Consider the following 23707-nt stretch of genomic DNA (forward strand, 5'->3'; position numbering starts at 1 on the left):
TGGAAGAGATCACCCATTCCTACAATCTCATGGCTTCATGGCAAAGAGGATAAGATCAGGTTCCACCCTGTTTTTGATGCACCAGACTTCTGACATGTTGCCTGTCTGGATGGTAATAGTCCAGGCAGGGAGAAAGGACTGAAGGGCTTGCAACCCCAAAACCTCCGGCCTCATCTCCAGGACACTGACATACAGATTGGTGATTGTTCATTCCATGAAATGCCCCCCCCCCCAACCAAGCAGGTAGGTGTTCATAGTCACCATGCTTGAGGGGAAAGGAAGAACAAATGGGCAGCCCAGAAGAAGGTCCAGCACCACCAAAGAGAGTTTCAATAAACTCGGGATAGCCAGACCAGGTATTATAATGTTAGTTTGAGAAGGGACCACTGTACCACTAAAGTCCATTGGAGAATCCTCTTGTGAAGACATGCGGTTAGTAGAAGGGTGACTGTGGCTGCCATGGACCCCAACGCCCAAAGAACCATACCTACTGGGGGAAGATGGGTCTGAAGAATAGACTTTCCATGTTGCTGTAGCAACAATAACCTATCTGGAAGCAGAAACACCCTGCCATGTATCATATTCAACCGGGCAACACCTGAACAGGTTCCAAGTTCGACTTGGCTAGACTGATCGTAATGCCCATGGAAGGAGCTAGAAGGAGGAGGGAATCCCTAGCTTGAACCAGTCGATACCTGGAGGGAGTGGGAAGGAGCCAATTGTCCATATAAGGGAAGACCTGAAACCTCTGCAGCCGTTGGTGAGTCCCCATTACCCCCATCACTTTGATAAATACCTGGGGGGCAGTGGTGAGTCCAAAGGGGAGCACTCTGAACTAAAAATGACCGTCTCCCAGCCAGAAGCAAAGGAACTGTCTGGAGCATCTGTTCATTTTTGCATGATAGTACACATCCTGAAGCTCCACCGAGCACATCCAGTCATTCATCTGCAGAAAGGGCAGAATGGACTGTAGGGTGACCATCCGAAACTTCGTCTTGGCAACAGACAGGTTTCAGGGTAGCAAGATCCAGAATGGGTCCCCCATTTTCTTTGGCACCAAAAAGAACTGGAATAAATGCCTGATCCGGACTGATCTGGGGGATGGACTGGATGACTTTTTCAAGCAGGCTGGCGATTTCCATGGATGCCGCCTCCCGCTGAGTGGGTGGAACATTTGGGAGGTTCCTCTTCAGAGAGGAAGGAAGAAGGAACAGGATGGAATAACCTCTAGATATGATTTGAAGCACCCAACGATTGTTCATGATGGACTCCTAGGCTGTTGGGTATAGGGAGAGATGTCCCACGACTGCCTCCAGAGAAGAGCAGTCGGACAATCCATCAGGATTGCTGAAAGGGTTTGTCCGAGAACGAATTTCGAGATCCCTGGCTCCCCGGACCCATTCTGCAACATGGGCAGTATCTGTCATTTCCCCCTCTACCCTTGGAGGAAGGCTGACCCTAAGCATCCTGGGAAAAACCCTGAGACTTCTGAAACCACAACCTCTTGACCCCATGCTGATTCCTAGAAAAAGATCACTGTGGAGTAGAGAAGCAGATCCCGGACAGCATACAAGGTCTTCCTGTCTTTGCCAAACAAAGCTGACCCACCAAAGGGGTGTTCGTGAATGACGCCTTAAAGGATTCCGAAAAAGAACAAAGCCAGAGCCAGGCTTGCCGCCTCATGACAACGTCCGTCCCAGCTGCCCTAGAGGTATCCTCAGTTGCATGAGAAAGAAGCCTCATGGGCATGTTCGAAATGGCAGTTAGAGTGGCCAGATGGGAAGAGAAAACCTTCTCCTGTGTCGACATGGACCATGGGGCAGACCCAGAGACTTCCTTAACCAGGTCCCTCTGCAGTTTGGTGACATGGGCCAAATAGTTCAGAGCACACAGAGGAAAGATGGCTGAAGCATACACCTGCTTCCCAAAGAGGTCCATCACCCTAGACTCCCTGTCTGAAGGATGGACAGAGGAGCTCCCCTGGGCCAGCTCCTTCTTGCTGGCCACCACAAGCACCATGGCATTGACGGGGAACCCTAAGAGCAATGGGGCTTGTTCAAAGGAGCACTAAGAACCTTTTCAGGGTTCTTGTGAATGGGTTCAACCATGTCCGGCTCCTTACATGCACTACTAAAGATAAGAGCCACCAAAGGATCTGCAGGGTGGGAACACCCAAGATGTAGAAGGCCCTTTGCCAAATGCCTCCAGGAATATAGACTTATTGGGGTTGGATCTGAGGGAAGACCACCCACCTCTCTGACACAGAATCTCCATGATGGCCCCAAAAGAGACATCGTCAAGGGTGATCGTAGGGAACCCCCCCCCCCCTCATCCAAATTTGTAACTTCCATGAGCAATTTCAGTGAGGAATCCAAGTGCCTCATCTTGCAGCATGGACCGGACAGAGGAAGCTACCGACCCTGGCCTGGAATGGCAGCGAGGGGAGGCAGAAGACCTAGCTCATTAACTCTCCAGCTCCATGGAAAAATGGGGTAACCGAAGCCAAGGAGAACCCTGGGCCAGTTCGGGCCTAGACTTGGCAGGTCAGGAAACTTCTTCCTCAGCCGATTCTGCTCCTTATGCCTGATCCGCTCTCCTTCCCCAGGTTTCTTGGTGGGCAGTTTGAGTCCCAGAAGTAGGGGAAACAGAAATAGAAGCATCTAAGGAGGGAGCTAAAAGGCCCTTTAAGATGAGTTTGTTCCTCCTGTCGATAAGCTTGTGGGAGTTGAAGCCCGTGCAAACCAAGCAGGAGGAATCAAGGTGGGGAACCCCCAAACACACCACGCACACAGTGTGGACATCAGATGAAGGAATCTTGTGCCCACACTCCATACACTTTATAAACCCCGGCTTAGGAGTGTCGGCCATGAGATTGAGGAAAAACACACACACACACACACACACACACACACACACACACACACACACAAGAACAACGGTAGACAGGGAGAGAGAAAGGATAGAAAGAGGTTCTTTTTTTCGCAAAAGCAGACCAACATGGGGATAGAAGGGTAGGAAGATAGGAGGATAGACAGAGGGAAAAAAACACAAGAAAAACTTACTCAGTGACTATAAAAACCCTGGAGGAGCTTAGACAAACAGTGACCCATGATGTTCAAAATGAGCAGCAAACCAGATCTGTGGGGAGGAGGGAGAGTGGGGCATTATGGGTAGGGGAGGAGCTTGGCTTTCGGCTCCAATGCTGGAGTATACGACCAAGTCGGATCCGTGACAGATCAGAGTCCCATAGGTTGAAGACCAAATGAAAAACAACTTCAGATCTATGTATTTTTTAATAAACTGCTTAATTAAAAAAAAATCCTAAAACACAAATTAATATTTGGTTTTCCTTAAAACAGATACTGATACAAGATTTGTGAAAGAAGTACTTTTTACCTTGACTATGGCAGTCAAAGGATTCCCAGTCATATTTCTCCAGTGTCTGGGCATGCTCTGGTAGTAGTTTCTGGGGTGGAGGCTGAAATAAACAAAATAAACAGTAATTAATGCATCCGACTTGGAACAATGCAAATAAGTTAAAGTTAGTCCTTCTCATTCAAGATACCAGTGCATATCATTTGGTCATTTCATTAATCTCAAGCTGTGTACGTTTTCCCACCAAAGGTAATGACAAAAGAGAATCAGGATAGTGTGGAATTCGCTGCTGTTCTGTACAAATCATAATTTATTTTTCAAAGTGTATTACTAGGTTTCACCTTTCTGATAGGAGTCATCAAATGTATGAAGGGCCTTTGTCTCTGGTTTCTGCCCCTACAAAGAAATCAAGCAGATGGACAAAGTGGTTTAGGACCAGTTCTGAAACCATCTCTGGAAGGAAATGGAAGTCTTTCTTTTCTAACTCTGTAAAAGCCAGATATGGTTCCCAACACATAAGGAACGGAAATTCCAAGATCATGCAAACCAGTGGTAATGATCTTCTACATGCTGAGCTAGCAGGCTCAACCTGCAGGTAGATAAACCTGTCCACCATGAAGTTCATTCAAACCCAATGCAAGGGCAGTAGTTCTTCAAAACAGTCTGGATGGTTGTCAGGAATGTGACAGTTGAGCTAGTAGTTCAACATATCTGATGATGTGACCAGAACAGCCATAGGAGGCAAGGCCACCTTATCTTTAAGGCTATTCAATTTGTGAAAGGGTTTCTTTCCAGAAAAATGACCTGAAACAGTTGGAGGAATCATAAAGAACATCTATAGTGATGAGGTCCTGTTTTGTTTTCTAGAAATCCTCCTTGGGTCCTAAAAAGCCTGTTAATGTAGTCTTCCTTTGGGAGGGGCATCACTGAAGGACAGACTCAATATCACCATCATTCAAAGCAAGCATAAACCAAAACCTGCTATAGTAGCTATAGCATCAGTATAGACAAATTACAGTGGGCCACAAGGAAGGTCACTGTAGAAGCCATGTATGCATGTTCCCATTTCAAGGAACACACAAGCAATCTGTGCATATTTGGGATGTGTCTGCCGAATGTTTAAGGACTATAACTGCAATTCTCAAAAATGTGGAACTACAGCTACAAAAGGGGGAATACATATTTATACTAACATTATGGCATGTTCTTCAAGGTGCACTTGTAATAACCTGGAATCACTCAAGGGCCCCTACTGCTTGGCAACAAGACACACAGGAGCCATGCAGCTTTTCCCATATGTACCTTGAGACACCTGGATTAAAATGCTGGCATTTAAAGCAGTGTCTGCTGGCATGCGTTTTCCCTAAGCACTGCAGGCAATGCTAGCGTCGGTCTTGCCTCATGCTGCAGTGACCACATGAACACCATAAGAACAAGTACTTCCAAGGTACTGAATGTGTGAATCTTTCCATGAATAACATTAGAAATGAGATCCAAAATGCATATGTAAGGAAAAGAAATGACTAGCACAGCAACTTGGTATGGGCCTATCCCTAAGAACAGGAATAAAAGAAAAAAAAAAAACAGACTGAAGAATGCAAAAAGGGAAGTCCTAACAGTGCAATTAATCAACTGTGTAGAAGTATCTTGGTATCAGACCAAAAGGTACAGATGACATATTAAACCCTGTACTATTGCCACTGTGTAAATGGGCTCAATGCAGTAGATAAGCAATTGGTAGGTCTTCCAAGATCAGTCTTTAACAATTAAAATATAATGAACTTCTACCGTTACTTTAGACAAGATGGTCCTTTGTTTTATATTCACAGATGCATATGACACAAACTATGCTACAACATAAAGGTGTATAAATGATGGTTTAATCACAATGACAAGAGGACACATGCACTTTAGCAGAAGTGCAAGTTACCTTTAAAGTATGAATGTTGACCAAATGAATGTTCAAACAGCTTTAAACAAAAGTGTGACCTTAACTAAAATTAAAAGTGAACTCTCTCCATATACAGTTAAAATGGATGACATTGGCTAGTCAGTCTTGATAGGTCCTTGTTCAGTTTCTAAAGGGGATTAGATCTAAATTACAACTTTGAAAACATTCTCAGGTAGCCAAATGAACAGGATATTTCTTGGTAACTAGCAGACCTTACACACTGGAGTGATACTTATCTCAAGCAACCGAAGTCAAACTCAGCCTGTTAGGTCACCACTGTAGGCAACTTTCTACAAAAGGAATGACAGGGTATGTTGTCCACTGTGACTGCTGGAGATATGTATGGTTTACTGAATTCTGGTCAAATAATGGACCACTTCAGCAATCTTTTCTTGAAGATTATGTGTGTGTGTGTGTGTGTGTGTGTGTGTGTGTGTGTGTGTGTGTGTGTGTGTGTGTGTGTGTGTGTGTGTCTTTCCCCATCCAAATTTATTTTTTCTGGAATTAAAATTCAGCTAAATGGTCTGTTGATCTTGCTGGACTCCATGCACCATACCACAACTGGCTGCCATCACTATGACTTCTACTTAAATACTAAACATGCATATCATGTCTTGGCTCTTGGGAGTCAAAATTCTAAAAAATGCAACTTATCTACAATCAACAGTTTTAAAAGCCATACAAGTGTGGTAATAAAACCTTCCCAACCATGTATCAATATTGTCTGAGCTATGTCTATTTTGTCACAACAAGATTGTTAATAGCGTATTGCAAATATGTGAACTAATATTTATAGACCTCTGCTCCCATACCTGCAACAGCATCAGCAGCAACACACGCGAGATTTCACATCTAACGATGACATCTAAGAAAGCCCCTAAAACAGAAACACAAAGCAGCATAAGAAAAGAAAGGAATAGTTCAAAATGGCTGTAGAAACAGCTGTTGCCTAAAAATTTGTACTAGTACCTCTACAGTAATATACGTCTTTCATAAATATTGTCAATGTGCGGCCCTTCAACCTCAATTACAGCCACACTAGCCAGCACTGTGACATACAGAGAAAAGGCCTCTCTAGGCCTCTCTATGGCTCTAGTAACCAGAGTTTAATTACTGGCTCAGGTCTTTGAGGCACATAGCAAGGAATGGTGGGCATACCCATCCTGGGGAGAGGGACCAAGCAATTGGGCACATATTGAGATCAATCCCTGGTTGAGGCCAAGGATGTATAATGGGGGTGTTGTCCTTAACGGGAATAGGTGAGAAACATTGAGTTGCAGTGGAGACGGGATGATACATCAGCATGTTCCCACTGCACATCTAATTCTGGACATACTCCAGGTGTGCACGGTAGGAAGTGAAGTAAGGGTACACAGGAAAAAAAACCTCTCCTGCACTAGTATGATGCTGCTGCAGAATCCTCAGTCTTCACACCAGCCTTGGACATGTGTCACATACAACCAATGGAAGGCTAAGGTGTGTCTGGTGAATGTGGAGAAGAGCTGGTGTCACAGTCAGCTGTGGAGAGTCAAAGAATATAGCACTGCTGTAGCACTGCAAATAAAGGACTGAGACATGAGCAACAATGAAGGAAAACTGGCTCAGTTAACCTTGTATAATTTTTTTTTTGTTCTACACTGCACCCTGCAGCGGACCATCAAGCTGTCACCAGTGCCTCTTCCTCATCCACTGGGTCACTCGCAAAGCATGCAATCACAGATGGGTGGACGTGCAATAAGGAGGTGTGGCATTTCATCCTCCTCTGTGGACTCAGCCAATTTTCCCTACCTCCTCTCACTTAAGACATACTCCTCTTATTATATGTCCCCAGCCTCCACTAGAGAGCTAACACAAGGGATGTCCATACATGTGCCCTTCAATAGCCACACCCATCCTTCCTTTACCATGCTGCAGATGCCAGAGCTATTAACTGAATCCAGGTCACTTGGGCTATACACAGGGCATTATTACTCTATGTATGGCATCTAGTGTAATTTGTAATTTCAAAGGACACATGCTCACCGAATTGTAAAATTCTTATTTAACATTTTGTGTTTATTTATTGACTAGGTAGAGTACTGATCCATCTTGACCATTTTCGGCTTTTGTATCCTACATTCACTTAATACATTTTTTAAGTAGATAATGTAGCAGAATATTTAAAAGTTATTGTAGAGTTTCTTGATTCATCAGTGCTTTGTATACATGCATACTGCTTGTTGATACATGCAGACAACAGAATAATGCTCACTACAAACTGTTCTGGGGAACATCTCACACGCATACATTGTGGAACATTAAAACACCTTGGTAATATTTGCACACAGAGTAATACTTAAAAACAAATCAGCTACATGGCACACAGCAGTGCCAGACCAGAGACTGTACAATGTAAACAGCCACAGAACTTGCATAGCAAAATGATCACAGTAGCAGTTGCTGTAACTGAAAGGTACACTGCGCAGATGAATTTAACAAAAAAGAAAGAACAGATACTTAAAGACACAGCATGTACATTTCATTGAGCAACAGGGAATGTACCACAGCTGCAAGGCATAAAACCACAGTGACCACAAGTAAGGACCCATATGAAAGCTAAAAACAACTGCAGTAATGTGCAAATACAGGCAATTCATAGCAGGTCACTTTACATGTGAGTATATAATTTTAATGTCAATGAGTTATCTACAATGATGTGTACGTTAAGTGGCATGCATAAAGAAAGTCAAAATAGCTCTGCTTTAATACAGACCCCCATATGGCTGAAATATACATTAATGGATTTTTGTACTTCGATAAAATTTCATGAAAACAGATCAGCAAAATGAAACTAGAAACTCCAAGACAAAGTCCATGGCAACAGATTTATTGCTGATTTATTGCTGCTATTCAACTATTTTATTAACTTATTTCATCATTTTTTTCCGCAATTAAAGTGCTCTTAGAGTTAAAAGATTTGGTTGCTGTCTTGTATCTGCTGCCGTGGACTTTAGTCTTAAAATTTCATGAAAAACGGTTCATCTCTCAAGGCAAGTAGATTAGCTGAGAAACCTGAAAATGCTCAGTGTCCTGAACTCCTGCCCATGCATACAGGCCCATTTTTACACTTATGAAGGGTATCATAACTAGTCAGAGATTTGGGATGCATGGCTAGGCTTAGAAAGGCCCTTGTGGTTGTTAGCCTAGTAAACACCTATGAACCTGCATGCTACCGAGGTACACCTCATAAAGGTATGTAACTATTTTACTTTTCTTGAGGATGAGAAAGATAAAACTGCAGCAGCTACAGAAAAAAATCAGCCCTTTTTTAGACATTTATTGTTTATGACACTACAAGCTTCTACATAGCCCATAGAAACTTATTTTACTCAGTTGAAGAACAAAGTCAGAGACTGTGAACTTGGTGAGTTGCATGATTCTACTGTAAGAGAAACAGTAATATTTGGTGCAAAAAATAAACCAAGGAACGGGCCATTAGAAGTAACAGATTTAGGTTCATAGGCTTTACTGTTAAAATTACAACCTGGCCATAACAAAAGCTGTGCTTCTGTACACAGCAAGTGATATTATTATAGGTTTATAGGTGTATACTAGGCTAACAACCACTGGGGCCTTTATAAGCCTAGCCAAACATCCAAATCATATCCTGCAAGTTTATATGCTTTAGAGGTTTAGTTTAGGGGGTATATATATGCGAGGGCAAGATTTGCAGGCTGCTTCTGTCCAATAGAGACACAGGTGTAGATCCAGGCTGTACTTCTGATTTCCCACCCACTGGTTCAGGATACTCTTGAATAGGGTTGGGGAAGAACTTTGCTTCACATGAATGGGAAGCCTGTTTCAGCAAAGGGAAGTTCTCTGAGACACAAGTGTCGCTCCAACTTGTCCTGTTTATATCACACTCAAAGTTTAAATCCCTAGATCGAGTAATTCTGATGCTATTTGTTTTACAGATATGCAAAAGGTCCATCAGAGTGGGATCCAAGGGTGCCTTGTATGCCAAGCATAGATCACCTCTTAGCAGTCTGTAGGAAACAGAGTAGAGAGATAAGGCTTAGAGGCGATTTACATAGGACATGCTATTTACACCCTTTTTTCTTTGTGAGGAATCTCTCTGGACATTCCACTTGTACTCAGTGATGGGGTCTCATGAGAGATGACAGAGGAACAGTGGCTTCCTTGGACCTAGGTGCCATGCCTTTGTTTATAAGTTGACCAACAAAGAACAATTTCCTTACTACCTTAGACACATGCTGGTCAAAGTTACTCCTTAGACACATGCTGGTCAAAGTTATTATCTACATACGTATGTACCCAAATCCCTGGCTACTGGTTCTACTCTTAGGGGTGTGTTATTGATAATTTCCTAGTATGGCTGACTTTCTCAAAGTGTACTGTTATGCATTTCTTGGCATTCAGTTTTAAGTTGCAGCTTTGGCAGTAATTTGGCTGTGTAAGTCCTTCTTACAGGATGTTAGTGTTTTGGGGGGATTCTATGGCTGCTCCTAGTTTGCAATCATCCGTAATTGGTCAGTCAGAGACCCTTGACATTGTCCTTGACTTTCAAGAAGTATATGTCAAAAAGGAGTGGACTCAGCACAGAGTCCTGAGGGACTCCTCTAGTGATTAGCCTCTTTATGGAGGTGGTCTCCTCAATCCTAACTTCCTGGGTCCAACATGAGAGCCAGCTGGCTATATAGCATGCATCATAATGGTTTATGCCTATATCTGTGAGTTTGTTTGCAATGTTCGAGTCGAGTACTGTATCAAATACATTAGCCAGGTCAAGGAAGGCAGTATGCACCATTTGTCCTCATCCTTTGTCATGGTGGCCTTCTCAAAGAAGTCCACCAGGCTGAGTAGGCATGATCTGCACTTGACAAAAGCAGACTGGGCTAGATCCAGAGTTTGAAGGTTTTCTATGCCCTTAGTAATAATTTCTATGACAATTATTTTCACAGCTTAGCATATGACACTAGTCAAACTTATGGGGCTGCAGTATCCAGGATCTGTTGATGCCCATTCCTTGGGCAGAGGGATGACGTCTCCAGTTCTCCATCTGCATGGCACAAAGTCTGTCTGAAGCCAACTATTAAACAGCGACTCTAGTGGTCCTGATGGGTCATGTTTCAGGCTATTTAGAAGGCATCCTGGGATATTATCAGTAGTGTAAGTCTTACACTAACCTTGGAGAGCATATCTGGGACCTGGTCCCTGGAGATAGTTGTGGGGGTTGTTTGATGGTGTTTCATGGGGGGGGGGGGGTCAGCCAGGTGAGAAAAGGGGTAAAACTGGAGCTGAATTTGTCAGCCAGTAGATTTGATGCACCTTCTGGCTTTGTGTAGGTAGCTCCATTTACAATCAGTGCTGCACACTACTGTGTGCTGCTTTTGAGGTTCTACACAGCTGAAAAAGCATTGTGGTTTGCTGGGTGGCTATCTTCACATCAGATTTGTTTAGCAGACTTACTTTGTCTCTTAATTATTTGTTTAGTTTGACGTGAATGTTATCATCATGCTGAGTGTAGTACTTCCTAATCTTGGCTATGACTTTTTTCTTTTGTTGTGCAATAACTTTTGTTTGGGTTCCACTAGGGTAGTTTGTTTTTTGAGTTAGCTCTGGGTTTATTTCTAGGAGTATCTCTATGCATTTACTGACATGACTGTACTGGATTTCTGTGAACAATTCTACAAAGGCAGATGTGTTTTCAGGGTTTTGTTTGGGGGGGGGGGGCTTTCAATTTTGACAGGTTATCATTTAGTAGTAGGAAGTTTGCCTTAGAATACTTCCTAAATGTTACAGGGTTAACCATGGTCACAGAACTAATTTTTATTACAAAGGGGATAAGCCTTGTGATATGACCTTACCACACAGAAAACTACACTGGGGGGGGGGGTACAGCATTCTCCCATGTTTGCACCCCTACTGGGGGTATAGACTATCTGGTACAAAAATACAGGAATCTCTAGGCCTGTAAGTTTGGGGTCGTATAAGTATCCTAGTTTAGCTGAAGTCGCCCGTAAATATGGTACTATATTGAATAGTGGTGACTTCCAGTAAGTCCAAGTACAAGTTATGTGTTTCTTGGGTGATAGAGCTTGCAGGGATTTGATATACAGCTTTGCCTATGGAAATCTGGACATGGAGAACGCAAAGTGTATCATCCTGTTTGACTAGTCCTGAGGTGAATTTAAGTTGATATAGATTGAGACACTTTCCACTGCCTCTGCAATAGCTGGCCTGTAGATGTGGAGGCCATTGCAGCCCTGCACTGCCGGGGTGCTCCCTGCTGCTGTAAACCATGTCTCAGTAACTGTACAGATGTCCACATTTTCCAGGGTGAGGAGAGCCTGCAGGAAGTGCAGTTTCTTCAGTTTCTTGTTTATGCTCTTGGCACTGCGCGGTAACACCTTTAGATTCCCTTGAGTTAGCTTTGCTACATCAGAAGGTTTGTCAGTTTGGTATTGTCTATAAAGGTACTATCAAGGAGGACAACAGTTTAGCCAATATTTAAAGCCTAAGGGGAAAGGCACAAAGTACAGTTTTGTACCTACCATAAATGTAGATGTCCGATAGATATGCAACTGCAGTCCTGACATATGGGTTGTCCTGTCTCAAGCAGCCCTTCGGTTGGCCGGATTCCAAAGTCTGGGTCCGGCGTCGGCTGATGTCGCCTCTTCCCCGACGTCAGAGCGGCTGGGGTATAAAAGCATCAGCCGACGCCATCTTCTTCAGTGTTTCTTGCCCCAGATGCCAGGTGCCCTCCAAGGAAGGCTAAATTTAGAGAATGGATAAAAATTCCATATCTGCACAACAGCAAAACAGATACACCATAACAGATATCCCCAGCTAATTTGAAAAAGGAGGAGTGGACCCAAAAAAGAGAATTACAGAGGGGTAGGAGGGTGGGAAAACCTGACTGCAGTTGCATATCTATCGGACATCTACATTTATGGTAGGTACAAAACTGTACTATGTCCTTCAAGAATGCAACTGCAGTCCTGACATATGGGTTGAATACCATAGCCAAGCTGGGGGTGGTAGGATCTAAGATAAGGATGGTGTAGCTAAAATGCCCTGCAGGACGGCAGAAGCAAAGGCTGCTCGGGATCTGGAATATAAAGGCAGGTTGTAATGTTTGGAAAATGTATGCACGGAGCTCCATGTAGCAGCTTCTGGAATGTCCTTTGTAGCCACCCCTCTTAGAAAGGCTGTGGAAGTGGCTGTAGCTCTGGTGGAGTGTGGCCTGATATTGGCTGGCACACCTTTTCCATGGAAAGAGTAGCAGAATCTGATGCAGTCTCCAATCCATTTTGAAATTGTTTGTTTGGAAATTGCCTTTCCTTGTACTCCAGCAGCGTAAGCTACAAATAGTTGGTCAGACTTTCTGTTGGCCTTTGTTCTGTCCAAGTAGTAGCGCAATTGTCTGTGTATGTCCAAAGTGTGCAGAAGCTTTTCTCCTTTATTTTGAGGATTGGGAAAGAAAGTAGGCAGGTGAATTGCTTGATTTAGAGAAACCCTGGATATCACTTTTGGCATGAAAGAAGGATTGGTTCTTAGAGAGACTCTGTCCTGATGGAAAATGAGAAATGGAGGTACTGCCATGAGGGCCTGTGTCTCCGAGACTCTTCTTGCTAAAGTAATTGCCAACAGGAAAACTGTTTTCCAGGAGAGAAATTGCAATTCTGAAGATGCTGCTGGCTCAAAAGGAGGAAGAGTTAATTTTTCCAAGATGAAGTTGAGGTCCCATGCAGGCACTGGTGGTTTTCTTGGAGGTTTGATATTCTTTATCCCTCTTAGAAACTGTCTTAGCAAAGGATGTGAAAACACAGGTGGATCACAGTTGTATTTTGCTGAAATTGCTGAGGCGTGTATTTTTATGGAAGAATATGAAAGGCCGTTGTGAAGCATTTCTGCCAAGTATTCTAGTTTCTGTGGGATGCTCATTACTGATGCATCCTGACCCTTGTTGGCATTCCAGATGTTGAATCTCTTCCATTTGGCTGAATAAGTTTTTCTGGTGGAAGGCCTGCATGCTTCCAGTAAGATCTCTTGAACTTTTTTGGAGAGAGAGATATGGGGAGAAGTCATGGAACCCTCCAAGCTGTCAGTTGCAATGTTTGCAGGTTGGGATGAACAGTCCTGTAATTGTGCTAAGTTATAAGCAGAGGCCATTGAGGCAGGGGCTACGGCTTGGTGCGAGTTATGCTCCTTAGTAATGGATACCAGTGCTGTCTTGGCCAGTCTGGAGCTATCAAAATGCCTTTCGGTTGTTCTGCTTTGATCTTCAGTAACACCTTGGTCATTAATGGTAGAGGTGGGAATGCATAGATTGTTAGAGAATTCAAGCTGAAGGAGAGAGCATCCATTCTCCAGGCTTGAGGATGGTGTGTCCTTGAGCAGAACTTCTTCAGATGAAGATTGAGGTGTGAGGCAAAGAGATCTATGTCCGGCCTTCCCCATGCATGAGTTATTTGTGAAAAAATGCCTGGATGAAACATCCATTCGTGTGGGTCCATAATGTTTCTGCTTAGACTGTCCGCCAGAACATTGTCCTTGCCTGGAACAAACTGGGATTGCAACTGTATGTTCAGTTTCAGGGACTTTTCCCAAAGAGTCATTGTTAGTCTGCAGAGGGGGTAAGAATGGGTGCCTCCCTGTTTGTTTATGTACCACATAACAGTGGTGTTGTCTGTCTTTATTAGCAGATGACCTTGCTGAAGAAATTTTCCGAAGGCCTCGATTGCATGAATCACTGCCAACATCTCTTTTTGATTGATGTGCAGATGCAATTCCTGGGGTGCCCATTGCCCTTGAATGCATCTGCCCTCCATGTGCGCCCCCCATCCATGATCTGAGGCGTCTGTTGTAATGGTTTGGCTTGCTTGAGGTTTGTTGAAAGACATGCCTTTGTTTAGCTGGCTTGCTTGTGCCCACCACAAAAATTCCTTTTGTAGACATGGAATGAGTGGAATAATTGCTTCTAAGTTGTGGTTGTGTTGAGACCATAAACTTTTTAGGTACCATTGTAGTTTTCTCATGTGTAGTCTTGCCAGTGGAATCAGAAGAATGCAAGATGCCATGAAACCCAGGGCCTGCAGGATTTTCCTTGCAGTCATCTGGGTGTGCTTTGCTAGGCTTTTGAAGTAATCTGGTAATTGTTCTAGTTTTTCTTCTGTGAGGAAAGCCATTTGTGAGTTTGTGTCCAGTTTGGCTCCTAGAAAAATTATTTGTTGGGATGGCAGTAGTCTTGATTTTTGAATGTTGACTGTGTATCCCAAAGCCTGTAGTAAGTGAATGACATAGTCCAAGTTTCTTATCAAGGCTTGCTTGCTGTCCGCTTGTATAAGGCAGTCGTCCAGGTAAGGGTATATTTGTATCCCCTGAAGTCTGCAATCTGCAATTACTGATGCCAGGCATTTCGTGAATACTCTGGGCGCAGTAGATAAGCCAAAAGGCAATGCTGAGAAGTGATAATGCTCTGAGCCTGCAAGAAATCTGAGGTATCTTCTGCAGCTGTGTCTGATTGGGACATGCAGGTATGCCTCCTTGAGGTCCAGAGTAACCAGCCAAGACCCCTTGCCCAGCATGGGAAGAAGTTGCTGTAACGCCAGCATTTTGAATTTTGGCACAATGAGAAAAGTGTTTAGAGCGGACAAGTCCAGTATAGGTCTCCATTGCTTTTCTTTTCTTGGAACAAGGAACAGTCTTGAGTAGAATCCCTGGCCTTGTTCCTGAGGAGGAACCTTTTCTATTGCTTTGATTTGTAGCAGCTTTGAAACTTGTATGAGTGCCTCTGCCCTTTGATTTTGTGGCAAGTTTGGCATGCCTTGTCTTGTTGGTAAGGTATGGAAGTGGAACCTGTAACCTTTGTCTATTATGTCCAAAATCCATTTGTCCTTTGTAAAAACGTGCCGATTGTTTGAAAATAAAGATAATTTTCTGCCTAAAGTTGCTTCTCTTTGAGCCTTGGTCGGCGGTGTCAAAGTCAAGTCATTGTGATTGTCCCTGTGGAGCAGTAGAAGTCCCTGCGCCACTTCTCTGATTAGTTGGTTGCCATTGGCGGCCCCTGTAGGAGCCTCGGTATTGCCCTCTACCTCAAGCACGCCTGTTTTTTCCCCTTTGGAACTTGTCAGTGTCTGGAAAGGACCCATTCTTCGAAAGCCAATTCCTGCTGAACGTTGGTGGCTGAACCTGGAGGAAATCTTTGACTGTTTGTACTGATTTAGCCTTTTCCTCAATTGATTTCAACACACCCTGTGCATTAGCACCAAATAGCTTGTGTTTTTCCAGAGGTGCATCTAGAAGCTTTACTTTAACATGATCTGGCAATGTCTGTTCTTTCAACCAAGCATGTCTACGTATGACGGCCCCTGTCATAGCTGCCCTACATGAAGCTTCCAGTGCATCATAACCACACTGAAGAAAATGATTGCTAACCTGCTGAGTATTATGAACCAAATCCTGCAAAGCCTTTCTATCTAAAGGCTCAGGAGAGGCTAACTTTTTCTGAAAATCATCCATCAAGAAATCCTGATACTGAAACATATGAAAAAGTCAGTTAAGTGCCCTCATGGTAAGGGTGGATGAGGTATAAACTTTTTTACCCCACCTCTCCAGGGACCTAGATTCCCTGTCTGCGGGCAAAGGATTTTTGGCCGTGGAAGTGGCCACTCCTTTGGGCCCCTGAGAAATAGTTTCTAGATCAACAGAGTGGGCCTTAAAGAGATGTTTATGAGTTTCAGGAACCCGGTAATATCTGTCTGGCTTGACAGGAGCAGGAGGGAGAGAATCAGGAGAAGTACTGGAGTCTGAGTACACATCATCCAATACATCTAACACTGGGGGTATAGCTAAAGGCCTGTGCTGGGGTAACTTAAGGAAAGTCCGAAGCCATTTCCTGGAGTCTGAGAAATCCTGGCCCTGCCACTGAAAATGCTCTCTCATGGAGTGGAGAATTTCCCCAAAAGAAATATCCTCAGGAGGAGAGGAAGAGGGAATGGATTCATCAGCATCAGAATCCTCGTAGGCCGGGAAGGATTCTTCCTGGGAATCTGAATGGCCTGACTCACCAGAGGCTTCATCTGAGGAAAGGGTATCTGCCTGCTCAACCCTAGGCCTTTTGTCTGAAGGCGGCTGAGAACCTCTGTCTGGATGAGCCTGAGAGCCCCTGATTAAAGAAATTAGATCTGCAGCTAAAGTCATGATCTGTTTATCAGAAGTGGGACCCTGTGAAAAAGATTTAGGAGGGTGAGACTTAGCCTGGCTGGCAGCCTTAGCACGTGTGTAGGCCTTGATGGACATAGACACAGGAGGCCTAGCTGCCCCACGTGTTGGAGTAACTTTGTCCACCGGTATGGTGTCAGGCAAATCTTGGGCTTCGGTTTCAGGAGGAAAATCAACAACCGGCACCGGGGTAGCCTCCGGGACCGAAGTGTGCGGTAAAGCTGTGTCGTCGGCCTGGAGCAGTTGAATTACCGCCTCCGAAGAGACCAATGCACTCGCGGTAGGCTTTAGTGTGGTGTCGGTGGAAGTCGCAGGCCGCGAATGTCGGTCCCAGTCCTTCCGTTTTTTGGAAATATGTGCTGTCGGTAGTTCCGACGGCATGATATAGGAGTAATTTTCCCCAAAAAAGTCTTCAGCAAATTCTGCCAGGCGCCTAAGTGTGCGCTTATTGAAGCAAGCACAGGCAGCACAGGCCGAGACGTCGTGGTCTGGGCCGAGGCAGGGAAGGCAGTAAGAATGGAAGTCCTTATGAGGTATTTGTTTACCACAAGACAAGCAATTATTAACTTTTGCAGTTTTATCTGACATCGGCTGAGGCAAGAAAAGGTTCCCCAACGGGGTACTTAGCTTTTTGATGACTTCGGTATCTGAAAACACAGGAGCTGGCCGACCGGCACTTGCAAACTGCTTCTGCTTCGGGCACCACGCGGCAAGAAAGACTGAAGAAGATGGCGTCGGCTGATGCTTTTATACCCCAGCCGCTCTGACGTCGGGGAAGAGGTGACATCAGCCGACGCTGGACCCAGACTTTGGAATCCGGCCGACCAAAGGGCTACAACCCATATGTCAGGACTGCAGTTGCATTCTTGAAGGACATCATCCTTAGCAAAGAAACATGGTCTGTTATCCATATCCTCCCATGCTGACAATGTACCTACCTGGAAGAATTCCAAGGGCTAAGCCAATTACTGAAGTCACTCACCTTTTGTTTATTTTGTAGCATCATCCTTGGTGAAGGTAGACTCCTGCTCAATGTTAGGGACATACAAGCCTGCGACAGTCTGACAGCTCCATCTGTTGCTCTTCATATAGTGGTATGTCTCAGGTCATTTACTTCGACATGGGCTGTGGCCAATCCATACTAGTACTTATGGTCCAATGACTTGAGTGCTTGAGTGATTTGGTGGATCCTGGCACCTGACAGGCAGCTGATCATGATTTTCTCCTTATTCAGCCTTGTGAGTGGGACATTTGTCTCACATGATTAAAATATTGGGTAGCATGTGGTTTGCTTTATGGGCTTTGCAGTTGAGGCTCCAAGGGGTATGGCTGGGCTGTATGTATTGTATTGGATGTTGTTTTGGTGGAATGCTTTTGGGTTTGCTGAGGATTCTTTTTATAGGACAAATGTCTAGGATGTCTTTGGGGTTTAGGAAGGTTGTTCTGAAGTGCCTCATGTTGGTCTACATGTTGGGTCAGCATTGTGCGTGTGATGGGTGTAATGCATATGTTACTGACAACTTGATTGCTTTAGTTGAGCCAGTAGCACTGTGTAATTGCATTAGTAATTAATAGCGTGTAGTTGAAAGAATTAACTATTAAAAAAATATGTATAAAATACATTGTGAGGAAACTGTAGGAAAAATATGAAGAAGCGTAGGAGGAAAAAACTGGAAAAAGAAAAATAACGTGATATAAGGGAAAGAAATGAATACATAGGCAAAATTAGATTGTGTAAATTTAACAGTGAGGTAGGGAGCATAAAAAGAACATAATGGAATGAAAAAGTAACAGAAAAAAATTGTTATGGTAAAATACTAGAATGTTTGAGTAAAGTAGAAAGAAAAAAGATCATTTTGAGACTTAAGATTTGAAAAGGTGTGGGAGGTGTCAATCTCTTTAGAGATCACTAATGAGACAGTTACGGTAACCATCTGAAATGCTGCAAAACAGACTAAAAAAGTATTTCGGCTTTTCCAGGTTAGGGGTCGCCACAGCAGAACTCCGGTCTGCTCAAGACTAGTAGTGGATTTTTATGGTGCAGAGTTGCCAGCCCGACTCCCAGCCTTCAGAGAAGGCACGCCCACTCACGCTCGCACCTACCCGCATGTCTTTAGCGTCACTCGACTGTGGGGAGGACATGCAGACTCCACACAGAAGGCGCTCCAGCTGAGAATCGAATGGGAGAACCTCTTGCTGTGAGGCGACAACACTAACGGCTGCACCACCGCGGCCTACCTGCAAAACACAGAGACTGAATGGCCAAAAAATGGACTTACATATACTAAGTCTGAGATGGCCATTTCTCAAAATATTCCCTTTTTTCTGAGGTATGGCGATCTCTGAGATGGTACACGTTTGGGGGAAGGGGGTGCAGGGGTCTTGTTTCCCACCTCCACCCACAGAAAAAAGAAGTTTAAAGGAAAAGAGTGATGCTCAAGATTCCCTCTATTCCTTTAGTTTTGGTATTTTTTTCCCCTGGCTTGCTGGCACTCGGCATTTCGAGTGTCAACATTTCAACAGGGAGTCCAGGTTACTTGTGAAAGGGAGTAACTACAAGGGAGAAGAAAAAGAGAGTAGATAGTGTGCAAAATGGATTATTCTGTTGAACATGCCTTGTTGATGAGTAAAAGATTAAAAAAGTTTTAGCAAAACTTTAAAGAAGAAAATAATTATGAGTGTTTTAGACAAATTGCTATGTGCAGGATTGTATACGGAAAATATGACAATGTAAATAAAAATTATAGAAAGGGTAGACAGAATGCTGCTTAATACTGAACAGAATTTATGGAAATACAGATGTAATGAATTGCTTTAGGTACTACATAACAGACTGTGGGACTGTGTTATGATGAAGATAATACAGAAGTGATTGCAGTAGAAAGGGTGATGGGATGAGTAAATATACAAATGTACGTTAAAGAGTAAATATTGCAACATAATGTTTAAAATGTAAGAATGTCTTTGAGGTGTCAAGTGTTAATTGTGTATGAGAAGATTAAATTAAAGCCCCCCCCCCACAGTTGTCAATAAATGCCACAGAGCTTCTACACCTAAGCTATCCAACTCAAGCAGATAGGACCTCAGTTAAATGACTCATGACTCATTCAAAGCCCCGATCCCCCCCCCCCTCTGTTGAACTACAGGATCCATACTGAAATGCAGATCAAAGCACCACACAAAATACCAGAACCCACAATCTTCTGATCTTCCACAATCATCATATCTATCCGGGCTATCTGTGCAACTCATCATCATATCTGTGCATACTGTGTAACCACTGATACTGGTGTATTTAACTTAATACAATTTACAATATCCAACTTATCTAAATAACCATTAATAAAGTCAGCAAGCTTTTGACTCCAGCCCATGAAACTAAGCACAACTACTTCACTCTGCAGAAAGCGTCTGCCATTTACTGCAAGTATTGCCTTACATTTGCCTTCATTAACATTTAACATCATTCATAACAAATACAGTCGTACTACCTCTCTTAACAAAATAGTACCTTAGCTAATATTATGCTTACTTGTTTGCATACTTTAACTGCTTATTAAGAAGGGATCCTGTACAATTGCCAGATTACAATTCAGAGAAAATGGCACTCATTGAAAGGGCTCCCTTTAATATGGTAAAGCCTATTTTTTGGGGGGGTTGTCAATATATTATTATCAGTGCCCCCTGTACTCCATCTTACTTATTTAAATACAACAGCACCAGTCGTACAACAACAGTAAGGAAAGGGATAAAGTTTCTATGCAATGTCTCTTCAGATTAGAACAGATATGACAAGGTGACTTTTTCTCATAAGCAGCATTGTTTAATCTTGTTTATGTCTTACTATAATAAACTCTGTTTTAAAGCTATTCCATAAATGTAACATTAGCTTCACAACATAGAACATTCTTAAAGTACAACCTCTGTAATCAGGGCCTCCTCTTGGTGGAGGAACAAGGGTAAGAGTGCACCTACCAAGCATACACCACAGCCAGCATATTTTGTTATTCTGCAAAATGGAACTGAATCATTGCCTGGTAAAAGGTCAAACTCACTGTAGTGCTTTAGTGGAAGAACAAAAGCCTAACAAAATTATTACATTCAGCAACTCCCTACACCAACACTGCTCCAAAAGCCTAGGACGGGTACCCAAGGGAGTTGAGCGGGTGGCAATGGAGATACTTTCATCTACATTTAAGGGTAAGTACATCATAAAGTAGCAGCCTGACATTCCATATTCCACGTCTTCAAAGTGTTGGATGGGTAAACTATTGAGCCAAAAGATGGGTAGAAGCTTGAATTTGAGCCTCAGCACTGAGGTTCTGGCCCTCATTACCTCCAATATGAGCAAGGTTTGGCTAGCATACAGAGTGCTGAAAGAGCAAGCTGTGAACATATGAGAGGAAGCAACTGAAGCTGGCTCATACAACCTGATGGCAGGGAACTGCACTCTAATGCACAGGAAGAGGTATATAACCCCAGCCAAGGAGCACATCTTAGTTCTGCAGAAAATTACAATGACTCCAACCTGGTGTAGCACCACACATGCATAACTCCAGCCAGGTGACAAAGAGAGGGATTTATAAACCCCCCAAAAGGCTCTTAAATCCTAAAGGATGGTAGCTACAGTCTCTGGCCCTTGTCCCGTTCGTTCTTCTGGCATCTTCCCAAGGAGGAACAAATGGACCAATACTGGAAAGGAGCTTGATGGTTGTGATGGTGGTTAGCAGCAGGCAAAAAAGATACAAAACAAAAAGATGGGTGCAAGACACAGCCAATAATCCTTGGGCAAATGACACAAGAAAACCACTTTTTGCCTTGGCGAATACATTTAACTTGTAGTGTTCTGTAATTGTATGGACTGTGGACCAAGTAGCAGCTTCACAAATTCATATGCAGGTTTCTCAACAGGAAAAAGGCCAAAGAATACCACCCCAGTTCTAGCTGAGCATACTGTAATGACTCCCTTAACAGGTTTACCTCTGGAATCATAACCTCTGGAATCATAATAAACCCCCCAAAGCAAGTAAGTGAATAAAATGGAAATGGTTTTAGTCATGAATAACAGTAATTAAAGCTTTAACTGAGAAAGCATGTATGGTATTGTCATTTAACCTGGATCAGTAAAGCATGTATGTGTACCTACATTCTTTCTTAAGAGGTTTTTAAGCAGTTTTCGAAAAAGGTTGTCTGTTAAAACTGATTTCCTGAGAAACTTTATGCCAGCTTGCTGAAGCTATTTAAGCAAAAGACCTTTCCCTTACTGAATGAAAATAGTGCAGATTGAGAAACTGGCATCCTCTTGTTTGCAGGGGACATTTCTTATCCATAGTCTGTGTCTAAAACAAAAAGTAAGTTTTACTGAGTGGTTGGTACACTCGGAAATTTAGAAGGAAATTAGATCAAGCATGGTGGCCATTTTTCGTCTACTGTTTCTCAACGAAGTTCCCTGCTTTGTGATAACTAAATAAATCTAAGATTTTTTCTGCTGTTTGCAGAACAGATTATTTTATTAGGATAACAGAGAAATAACAGTCCATATAACTGGTCCGGGAATTAACACACCGAATGCTCTTTGACTGTCTCACTTTTCTAGTAAAAGATTTTATCAATTCTACGTGACAGCGTTGAGTTTAGTTGAATTCTTTTTTTGCTTGGGACACTTGTGGTCTATCTAAAAGACCAATGGGGTCAAGCTGTTAAGGAGCACATAGTAAGTCAGTAAGAGGAGAGGAGTGGAGGGTAAGAAGCTAGGGAGATTGAATTACCCAAATAAAAAGAGAATGTAAACTCAGCAGAATTAAAAAGGAAAGCTTAGATATAATATGCTTACAGGAAGATAAGTTATCTGGGAAAGAGATGGGAAAGATTCAAAAGGGCTGTGGGAATGAAATGTGTGCCAGGAGGACAAACAAGAAGAAAATGGAATACTAGCACAAGATAGAAAAAGTCAGTGGTGGAAGAAAAGAGTGTAACAGGAAGTGTGGAATGTAGGTGTTATGTAGAGGGACATTTGAAGATGAGGGGTTTGGTAACAGGAGCCTATTATAGCTCAAATTAATATGAAGTACAAGAAATGATAGGATGCATGGAGGCAACAGAAAAAATAATGAAAGTAGAGAACAGAGCGATTTTCATGAGCTTTTGATGTAGTAGTAGAGCAGAGTTTAAACAGATTATATGTGAAGGTATAATTTAATGTAAAATGTCACAAAATGTAAAAGAAATGTATGAAATGGATTGGACTTCTAGACTCATGAAGAAAAATGGTGGACAAGGAAGACATTTATGTTTAGTAGACAGAAAGCTAAGCAGGAAAGTATATTAGACAGGATATTAGTGGATGCTAAACTTTATGAGAGGTAGAAACTACATGAAAAAGGATAGTGAACCACTTGTTGGTTACAATGTTATGGAAATGGGGAATGGAAGGAGTAGCAAGGTGGAGATGGAAAGTACAGCTCTATAAGTAAACATACCACAACAGTACATGTTCAAATGATCACTACTGCAGTAGCTTTAGCTATATGGGTTACATTCTGCCAAATATATAACAGCAGGCCAGCTTCCAAAGCTTCAGGGCACCATCCATATGGCCAAACAGTCAGAAGGCTTGAGCTGAGTTGACTAAAGACAGGTTTGGGTGCCAAGCCCTTCACAGATATCATGCCAACAGACACAGGGAGGCTACGTCCTGAAACCCTGGCATAAACAGCACACCAAGAAGCAGGGGGGGTGGAAGGCGTGGCTACTACAGTAATGATCATTCAAAATATTTACTGTTATGGCATGTTCACGTACACAGCTATACCATGCTCATCATATTGACAACTGTGGCAGTAGCCTTAGCTATATAGCTTACAACATTTGGGTGGTGGAATGGGAAAGAGTCAAAGAGCCCCTGAAAAATGGTCCCAGCAAAGCCTGACCTGGACCTAGCGAAGTAATCACACTTGTAATGCCTTATAGATGTATGTACAGAGGACCAAGCTATTGTTTCTTGAATATTTTTAGAATCCACCCCTTTCCAAAAAGCCTAAATGAAGCCAAGACCTTGGTAGAGTGGGCTTTGAGCCTGCCTGGCACAGTTTTACTGTGGTGTTTACAACAAAAGGTGATATGACAAATTGTTAACAGTCTGTTTAGACACAGGTT

General features: G+C 43.1%; 1 protein-coding gene across 1 annotated transcript in view; it reads right to left on the reverse strand.

Moving 5' to 3' along the window:
- The window catches only part of LOC122804637 (40-kDa huntingtin-associated protein-like), a 680147-nt gene that overhangs the window by 310439 nt on the left and 346001 nt on the right, over window positions 1-23707 (reverse strand). The window contains exons 8-9 of the mRNA XM_044074619.1: window positions 6139-6203; window positions 3397-3478 (exon numbers count right to left, since the gene is read on the reverse strand). Of these exons, the coding sequence (XP_043930554.1) occupies window positions 3397-3478; window positions 6139-6203 (147 nt within the window). The remainder of the gene's footprint in view (window positions 1-3396; window positions 3479-6138; window positions 6204-23707) is intronic.

The sequence above is a fragment of the Protopterus annectens genome, chromosome 1.part1 (assembly GCF_019279795.1).
Source record: "Protopterus annectens isolate FY-2018-M chromosome 1.part1, PAN1.0, whole genome shotgun sequence".
In the NCBI taxonomy this organism is placed as follows: domain Eukaryota; kingdom Metazoa; phylum Chordata; order Ceratodontiformes; family Protopteridae; genus Protopterus; species Protopterus annectens.